This window comes from Ursus maritimus, unplaced genomic scaffold (assembly GCF_017311325.1).
Source record: "Ursus maritimus isolate PB19 unplaced genomic scaffold, ASM1731132v1 scaffold_14, whole genome shotgun sequence".
NCBI lineage: Eukaryota > Metazoa > Chordata > Mammalia > Carnivora > Ursidae > Ursus > Ursus maritimus.
The window spans coordinates 45,684,638-45,694,196 of NW_024423786.1; the positions used below are offsets into that span (position 1 = coordinate 45,684,638).

At 56.8% G+C, this 9,559-nt stretch overlaps 1 protein-coding gene across 8 annotated transcripts in view; it reads left to right on the forward strand.

Annotated features, from left to right (window-relative positions):
• The window catches only part of EPS15L1 (epidermal growth factor receptor pathway substrate 15 like 1), a 96,440-nt gene extending 87,805 nt beyond the window's left edge, over positions 1-8,635 (forward strand). For 4 of the 8 annotated variants that reach the window (XM_040629110.1, XM_040629113.1, XM_040629111.1 and 1 more), the window contains 2 exons: positions 2,704-2,909; positions 8,024-8,635. In XM_040629110.1, coding sequence (XP_040485044.1) covers positions 2,704-2,909; positions 8,024-8,170 — 353 coding nt within the window. In that variant the 3' untranslated portion in view covers positions 8,171-8,635. Of the gene's footprint in view, positions 1-2,703; positions 2,910-8,023 lie in introns of those variants that run through there. The other 4 variants (XM_040629115.1, XM_040629117.1, XM_040629116.1 and 1 more) reach the window with 3 other exon arrangements.
• The last annotated feature ends 924 nt before the right edge of the window (positions 8,636-9,559 follow it).

Below are 9,559 nucleotides of genomic sequence, written 5' to 3' on the forward strand. Positions count from 1 at the left end.
GGGGGGCTCTGCTCAGCAGGGGACACAGCTGTGGACAGCGGGCGGCGGGGACAACCCCACAGAGCGTACACTCTAGGGAGAGTAAAAATACACCTGTGACCTAGGGACAATGTCACAAGAGCTGCAGAGCGGCAGATAGGGAGGCGTCTCAGCCAGAAGTGGGGAGGGACAGCCTCTGAGCGTGTGGCACCCACAAGAGGAAGGGCCTCCCGAGCCTGGGAGCAGCAAGCGCTAAGGCCGGAGCTGGGCAGGGCAGAAGGCAGCCGCGGTGCTGGGGCAGGGGGCAGGTGGACAAGGCGGGTGGGTATTCCTAGGGCAGCCTTGAGCCTTTGGGATGTCTAAGCAGCGTGGGGATCAGTTCTATGTTAAAAAGCCACTTTGCTGGGTGGGGATGGCCTTTCGGGGCAGGAAGCCAAGAGGGGGAGCGGCCACTGGAACGACCCCATTGTTGTTCGGTGGATAGCCTGGAGTCTGCAAGCTGCTGGGCTGGCCTTGCCTGACAGCTGTCTCCTCTTCACACAGTTCTGGGGGCCAGGGAGGCCTTGATTCACCTGTCGGCTCCTCCCTTGGGCCAGGGAGTTGACTGGCTGTGTGTGGCGGCCATGGGGGAGGCCCATCTTCCAGGCCGGTGGAACAAACTGGGAAGCTGTGGCGGGCCCCCAGAGCACCCTGTTCTCTGCAGCCCTGGGGGGCCTGAGGTCCAGGGTAAGAAGGAGGTGGGAGAGCTCACATTAGCAAGGATGGCATGGGGGGAGCATTTGGTGCTGGACGGACGGTTTGAAGGTCTGGGCTCTGTCACGGATAGTGGAGGACGGACCTACCATAGAGACTCGACCAGTACAGAAAGTGGGGGGGCACCCCCAGGCCTTCACTTTGACAAGTCAGGTGCTGTGGGAGAGAGAAGTCCTGTTGCATGGTAGACTTAGCACTACCCTTCTGGGGAATAGTCCGGTGACCTGTGTCGGGGACACACCCAGGGGCTTTGGCAAAGGCTTTCCGTGGACCCTTCTAGCTCATAGGGCCCACCCATCCTTGGGCCCCACGTCTGCCTATGAATCAATGTGAGGCCCAGGGAGAGCAGACCTATGCTCCAGCCTGCCCCTCCCCCCTCCCCCGTTCTCGGTTCCTGCGAGTCCTACTGGTACTGCCCGGGGCAGGCAGTGTGACCGAGAAGGGCAGCACCCAGTGCAGTGTGGGATGCCAGGGCAGCCTCAGGGTGGGGCGTGAGCCGTGCTGCTCCAGGGGTCTGTGCGCGTATAAGGAGCGGCGCTCATTGGCCGCCTCGTCTGACCCCTGCCTCTTCATTCCCACTTCACGCACAGGAAACCGAGGCTAGCTGGGGCTGAGGGACTTGTCCTCGTTGAGGTCTTGGAGCTGAAAGAAGTGGAGGCAGGCTGTGGCCTCAGAGCTCTTAGGGACAGCTGGGGGCCCATAGAAACAGGGCATCAGAGAGGATGCTTCTAAGAGCTGGGCGTGGAGATGGATGGACGGGTACACTCTCGCTGCCAGGTGCTGTGGCAGAGGCTGGCTGGGTGAGGAGGGCAGGTGTCCCAGGCTCAGGTGCTGCATGGGGGTACTGGGGGTGCTGCTCAGGGCTGGGGGCATTTTCTGGATGTTCAGCTAAAGGTCCAAGGTTGTGTGTGGAACGTGGCCCTTGGCTTGTGGGTTCTTGGTGCATATCAGCTTTGAAATTGCAAGAGTAAACATAAGCAGATGGACTGACAAATTAGAATTATGTTAAGTATCCTCTAGTCTCTGACCTGGGGCTTGGACACAGAGCTGCTTGGACTAAATTGAACATCACATTCCTAGTTCCCCCAACGGGCAAATGAGTGGCATCAGGCAGGAACCTGGCCTACAAAACTGGCGGATCCTGAAGGTTCATCAAGTGCTGGTGGGCAGGCCTGGAGAGGCCCCTGATTCCTAGTGGAACATTCCGCCACATTGGCAGGACTTGTTAGGAGAAGCTTCCTGCCCTCAGGCCACAGCCCCAAGCGTGGTCTCATGCCCCAGGTTCCCTCTAATTCTGAACACATCTATCCCACACACATCCGGTTGAGATTGGCCTTGCTAGGACCCAGGCGTCCTGGAAAGGCTCAAACCCTGCCCTTGGAGCCCCCAGCACCAAAGGGCAGAAGCGGGAGCTAAGAACAGATGTAAACCTCAGGACGGCAGAGGCCAGACCCTCACAACCAATGCTAACTCTGTCCCATATGGTGAAACTCGTCCCCCCTTTTAATTGCAAATACCACCTCCTCCCCATTTCTTTATTGTTAGAAGCTTGCAGTGTATTTTTCTGCTCAGCCATGACTTTTTTTTTTTTAACTCAGTGTGATAGTAAATATGTTGCCACTAAAATGAGTCACTTTGAAACATGTCTGCATGTAAACTTGGTAAAGACAGTACATTTTAGCTGTGTAGGGTGGGGAAGGGAGGGGCTTGTCTGAAGTGGTTTCTTGTATCGCCCACAAACCCATGAAGCCTCCGGGATAAGGTGAGAATAAAGTGAGATCCATCCAGGATTCCCCTGGGATCTATCCCATCAGCGAGTGGCATTCCAGCCCTTTCCAAAGAGGGAGAGGGTGTCCCCGTGAGCGCTCGCCAGCCTCCTCAGTCAGGACTCTGTTCTGTCCATGGTCAGTAACTTGTATTTCTTTTTTTTTTTTTCTTTTCTCCTTTTTTTTTTTCTCCTAAACTTTCCAGGTAAAAGTACACCTGTAAGCCAGCTTGGTTCTGCAGACTTTCCCGAGCCCCCCGATCCATTCCAGCCACTCGGGGCTGACAGCAGTGACCCGTTCCAAAATAAAAAGGGGTTTGGGGACCCGTTTAGTGGAAAAGATCCATTTGCTCCCTCCTCTTCAGCTAAACCTTCTAAAGCCTCTTCCTTGGGCTTTGCAGACTTCACCTCTGTAAGTTGAGTTCCCTGCGCGTCACCCCTCCACCCTCCGCTTGCAGCTTCTTTGGGGTTCTTTTTTGTCTCTTTGAAACGGCAAACCTGGCTTCTGTCTCCCGGTACCTCTATGCTATCCCTTGTGTTATTTATTCTGTACTGCTGTTTTCTGTAAGAAAAACAGTTTCTCAATAAAAAAAGAAAAAGAGCTGCAGTTTGGATACTCTGTGATCAGGGCATGCTTTCTTCCAGCAGGGCGGCCAAGTGTGCCCCTTTCTGTCCTTCCTGCTAGGCTCTGTGTCGTTTCCGTGGCCCGGAGGCCGTGGTGTTCATGGAATTTTTGGAAGCTGAAGTGTCAAACGCTTCCGAAGTACGCACACGAGATTGCCAAAGTCCCATTAGGGTTTCACTGTCCCCAGAAGGGTCTTTGTGCAAGAGTTGTGATAGGCCCACCCCAGGGCGTTTTGAGCAGCAAGTAAGGATTGAAGGACCCAGGCAGGGCATGCAGAGGAAGAGCAATTTGGTTTTTTAGAACTTATTTCAGTTCCGAGTTACGACGGGAAGAAATCCAGCCTAGAACAACTGCTCTGAAGGCCTTTCCCCTTGCCAAACCAAAACCAAAACCAAAACCCTCGCGGAGCCATTTAGCAAAGTGGTGAAGTGCCTTTTCAGAAGCTAATCCCAGGATCTGGAAAGCCTGGCCGTTGTTTCTTGGTGTGCAAAAAAGATTCTGGATTGCAGAACGCTGTCACTTGGGGGTGTTTCCAGTACCTTCCTCAGTACCAAGAACCTTGTTCTCAGAGAAGTCAGATGTTGTCTTCCCAGAATTGGTTTCACCGTCTGTGGTGCACTGTTTTTACATTTGAATTTGCAGAGTACTTTGTTTCCTGGTTCAGTGCGAGATGCGTTGTTTAATAGACGCTCCGGCTCCTAGAATATCTGTCTTAAAACCAGCTCTGCCCTGTCAGTGCCAGCGAGCGCCTGACTCGCTTCAGTTCCACCTCGTGCACGGCTGTCCCGCGGCTTCACCGCAGTTGCCCAGGACGCTGGCCCGGTCCCGGCTCTTGGCAACCTGTAAATGTTTTACGACGGCAGTGAGCTCGATTTTGTGGACAGCCGGTGCACACTGTGGATGTGTCCAAACGGCAGTGGTATTAATAAAAGCCAAAAACAAAACCCGCTTTATCTACAGTTTCTTGAATAGTACTGCATTTGTGTTTTGGTGGGGGAAGAAATATCAAATGCCGATGAGAAAAAGAGAGCTATTCACGCAGGCTTCAGGTACTCTGTTTTGGGTAGGGAAGAGGGATAAGTAGATGTGATTGGGAATTTGGAGAAATGACTGTTCTCTTTCTGAAATGCATGATCTGTTTCTGTGCCCTGCTCCCCCCCTCCACCCCACTACCACCCGATGGCTGCTTGGGGGAGAATATTAAAAAACAAACAAACAGGGGGGGCGCCTGGGTGGCACAGCGGTTAAGCGTCTGCCTTCGGCTCAGGGCGTGATCCTGGCGTTATGGGATCGAGCCCCACATCAGGCTCCTCTGCTATGAGCCTGCTTCTTCCTCTCCCACTCCCCCTGCTTGTGTTCCCTCTCTCGCTGGCTGTCTCTGTCTCTGTTGAATAAATAAATAAAATCTCTAAAAAAAAAAAACAAAAAACAAAAAACAAACAAACAAACAAACAAAACCCTGAGGTTTTAAGCTATCATTGGCCCGATATTTCTGGTCATTCCAGAAACATCCCTAGTATTGAATCATCCTTGTTTGTAGCCCTGCTGTTCTTTGTTTAAAATTACTTTTCCCTCTTCGGATGCCCCAGTTTTTCCAGAGGAAACACCCGACAGAGTGATTTGGCCCCTCTGAGGGGATGGAGTGTGGGAGAGGCAGAACACCTGACTGGCTTGGTTTGTCCCCTTCCGTCATACCATAGTCCAAAAATGGTCAGCCTGTCCCACCTCAGGGCACTCAGGATGTCTTTGCATTTTTGTGACATCCGGGGACCCAGACTGTTGTCCAGTGGTTTCTGGTTTGCTGGACCTTGGAGGTTTGTGCTAACTCAGGACAGGCCAGAGTTGGGTCCTCCAGGCTGTGTGCTTCCGTTTCCCCCAGGAAACGCTGAGAGGTCTGGCACTGCGACTTCTTGGGCGCGGATGTTCTCGAGTGCCCCAGGACATGCTGTCAGCCGTGTGGAAGTAGCGTGGCCCGTGCTGGAATTCAGGGAAGCCGATGGCACACGCGTGGGCAGTCTCCCATTGGCGCCCTGGCTCTGCCCCTCTGGAAGCCTCTCATTTACGAGCCCCGAGTTTCCATCAATGCGTTACTTGTGCTTGTAGCCGTTCACAGGAAACGTCTCCGAGATTTCTTTAAAAACAAGACTTTCTGTCTCGGGCAAATGTGTTTATTAGGAAGTAGCCTTTATAGGGTAGCAAAACGGCTTTTTTCTCCGGAAGTCTGCATTAAGTGCAGAGCGACTCAGGAGGGATGTGCCGCGTCAGGCGTCATCGGACCAACTGGATGCATCCCTCGCAGCAGCAGGAGCGAGCCAGCGGGAGGTGGCTGCGAGGCCCTGTGCAGTACAGGGCGGGTGCGGACCGACACGCAGGCCCCAGTGAGGAGTGGCCCCGGGTGCCCGAGTGTGCGCAGCCATCTGAACCCCGGATTTCTGCCCAGAGGCTGCTGAAAGAAAACCGCCTGGCGTCCGCCCTGCACCCGGGAGATGCCGCGGGAGGCGGCGTTCTCTGCCCTCTGTCTCAGCTCCAGGATGGTGCAAGGGTGAAGCAGGAGTCACCTGCCGTTCCTGGAGTGGCGGCTGCACCCACAGGCGCCCCAGGTTCTGGCCGTCATGGTGCACGTGGGTCGGAGGACCAGAGTGGCCTCGTCGAGGGGTCTCCACCGGGGCCGGGAGGAGCTCTTCTGCTGGTTGGAGGCTGATCGGCAGCCCGGACGGAGCAACCCTCGTCCTCCAGATCCTCTCTCGGACACCACGGTCCAGCCTGCTCAAGTGCGTGCAAACCGCATGCGAGGTGCGAGTCTCCAGACGGGATCCAGAAGCCGGCCCCAGCCCGGCGTGCTCTGAAGGCATCTGGAATGTTCCTGCCAGCACATTTCATTTGAAAATGGGGACCCCTTGAGCAGGGGGCTCTGCAGGGACATCCGGAGACTCTGGGGCCAGGCGGGAATCTTGGTGCAGCCTCCTGGCCTCTGCTAATGCTTGCCCCTCCTGGCCTGGCTTCCAGGCTGTGGCTGGGTCACCCTGGCCATTACTTGTCAGCCCCCACCCTCCCTTCCTCTGGGCTGACAGAGGACGAGGTCCCTGTCAGCCACGCTGTCCCCTCCCGCTGCTGTCAGCAGCACTGGGAAGCTGTTTCTGCCAGTATTTGTGGGTTTTTCCTTGTTTTTCTCCTGATGAGGTGTTGGAAAATTCCCCAGAGAGTGCGGGGGTGGAGGCTTTCTGTGATGGGGGGTGGAAACAGGCAGGGTAGGGACCAGATTCCAGGGAGTCCTACCTCAAGACCCATCGGCCCAGAATGTTTTTCTGGGTAGTTTCTTTAAGAAACTGGGACTCAGCCTTTCTTCTTGGGGAAGGCTCTTCATGCTGACCCCGCACCTGTGCCCACCGCCCCCAACCCCCACCACACCTGCACACAAGCCCCTTGCAGCTCCTCCCATCCCGTGCTCTGTTCCGGCAACACCAGGCTTGGGTGCTCGGCACCCCCACCCAGCGCCGCACTCACAAGGGTGCCCTGTTGCCCCAACTCTGCCGCTGTGGCTGACCACCCCCGCCCCCCTCCACCCAGACCCAGAGGGAAAGTCCAGCGTGTTGGGGGCCAGGCTCTGCAGCCACCTCCCCTCTCCCAAGGCCTCCGCATCCCCACCTGTCGCAGGAGCTCACCTCCCAGGTTGTCACTCAGGCTCAGTACACGTGTGAAGAATGAGCCCTGAATTTCTGTCGTGCTTGCTTCCCTGGTGCTCCCGCTGGGGTCTGTACAGGCCTCCACGAAGCCTGTGTCAGATCGGGATTATCTGTGTGTCTGCTCCCAAGGGGCACCTTTCAGAGGACCGGCCTGCCTCTTTCTTTGGTGTCATCCAATGCTTAGCAGAGACCCGGCAGAGCCAGTGCCAAGAAGAGAGACGCGAAGGGAGGCCAAGCCCGTGGACAGGCCGCGGCTTTGCTTGGGGGTGTCGGGCATGTGACCGGGGCCTGTGGGGGTACCAGAGACCCACACCGGGGGAAGCGCCTGTGAGATCTAGCTTTGCTTTTCTTTCATAGAGCTAAGGTACCTTGAATGGTTTGAAACCACCCATCTTGGTATCAAAACAGTTTCCTCCCTGGTTTTTCAATTGGACTTTTTGGAAAAAGACCTCAAGAACTCCTGGACGGATTGGCAGTGTAAATGCCAGGGCTCCTGTAAAAGTTCAAGTACGAGGTGGCTCCAGCGGGCCCAGAGCTTGGGGTTGCCATGTCACATTTCAAGACCATGTCGTCTGCGCACGTTTGAAATGCAGGGCCATGCGCGTGCCAGAACTCTCCGGCCCCAGCGCCTCCCACCTGCTGGTGTCATCGGCCTGTCATCGAGGCCCAGGCCTTGTAGGTTTGCTGTTTGAGCTCCTCGGTTCAGCTGACCTCTGCTCCATGGCCGCCTTCACAGACGCCCCTGCCGTGCCTGGAGAGGAGGCCGAGCGGGGGCTCCTCCCTCACACCCTGGCGAAGCCTCAGAGACTCCGACCCAGAGACGTGCGGGAACCCTCTGTGTCCCCAAACGGATGCCTAGCGTTGCCTGCTGTGGTTCCCTGCGTAGGGCCGGGCGGCTAGTTTCTCTGAGGTCCGAGGTGGTAGCTAGGGTCAGACTCAGCCCTGTTTCTTGGTGCATGAGACTGTGGGTCAGGACTGGGGTGCTGCGTGTCCCCTCCCCGCTCTCAACCAAGACACAGGCTTCTGGCATTTCCTGGTTTTCGCGTGCACACCAGGCAGCCCCCCAACCCCCGCCACCCCCCGCCCAGTGCACCCCAGCATTGCATTTCCCTGCACCCCGACAGCACGCGATGGGCGTCCTCGTGCTCTGGCCCCCACCCCCAAGTGGCAGGTTGCAGCTCCCGGGCCAAGTAACCCAACCTCCATTTTCCTTTGCAGTTTGGCAATGAGGAGCAGCAGCTGGCCTGGGCCAAGCGGGAGAGCGAGAAGGCGGAGCAGGAGAGGCTGGCGCGGCTGCGGCGGCAGGAGCAGGAGGACCTGGAGCTGGCCATCGCGCTCAGCAAAGCTGACATGCCCGCCGCCTAGGGGCCCGGCCCCGGTCCCGAGCGCGCAGGCGGGGCGGCCGCGGGCAGTTCTGCGAAAGAACACTCCAGTCTGTACACACACACACACACACACACACACACGCTCGCAGTGGTCCCCGTTCACGTTGTGACATGCCACAGCCACTGTTATGTCAAGGACTCGCTGGTCAGAGGGCCTCGGGCTCTGGGGGCTCGCCCGGCAGAGAGGTGTTGCTGCCGCAGATCCCACTCTCCGCGGTGACGTCCCTGTCGAGTGGCAGCGCCGGGTCTCCCTCCGCTTGGAGCACAGGACGAGTAGAGGAAGCGCGGCGACTCCTTGCCTTTCATCTCCTGCTCCTACCGGCGCCCGGGCACACCCACACCCCGCCGCCCCGATCTCCCTCCCGAGACAGACATCTGGGCGATGTATGCATTCGTTGTATAAAATTAAGTTTGAATGATTAATATAAAATATTTTAATACAAAACGATCTTCTTTTCTCCCTTTCATTTAAACAGTACTTTCTTCTCATTAACATTCACATGTGGTTTAGGTGAACGAGCCCCTCGGGGTGGAAAACCAGGTGGAACCTTCTTGTTTCCATCTTAAGTGTTTGAGTGGCTTCTAGGGCCACAGAGCCTATTTGGGAAGTTTCTAGGGGTCACCCCGTCACTCCAGGAGGCAGAATGTTTCTGAAATGATTGTAACCTCACCGTCACTAGAGCAAGGCCTGCAATTTGAAGGAAGATTCCTGCACTGTTCCCTGAGGCCTGGTCTACGTAGGGGGCGAGGCCGCTGGGCGGTCCTGCACCGTGAAACCCGTTGTCAGAACTGGGAGGCGGAAGAGTTTTCCACTAGGATGCAGCTGAATTCCCCCAGAACATTCCAGAAGCTTGGGCGTAACTGTGGGGACGACCTCAGGAGCTGCTGAGGACATTGCAGATCTGCCCCCAGCTTTGCTTCTCACAGTCCCCAGGGACACGAGACAGCCCCAGGCCAACTTTTCGAAGGTAAAGGTGATAAGTCTTCCGAATCTGAGCAGCCAGAGTGCACACCGCCTGGGAACCAAACGGCGGCAGAGAGCCACCGACCGCCAGCCCGTGCAGGTTCAGAAAGGGATGAGACGGGGGCGCCAGGACTAAACAGGCCCAGAGTGTCCGCGTCGGGATCCGCCTTGATGTGTTATCTCAGGGGACCCGGCCCCAGCGCCTTCTGGTGGTGCCGGCTTCTGAGACCCTTCTTTGGGAAAGCTTTTTCAGCGTGTGTGCTGGGCCTCTGGGCCAAGGTCTCTGGCAGCCCCCCTTCCGCAGCCAAGGCGGGCGGCCTACCCCCTGCCCCCAGCATGCTGCCTCGCCGCCGCCTGACCTCACAGGCTTTCTCGTGGGCAGGGAATCATCCCGTGACGGGGCTT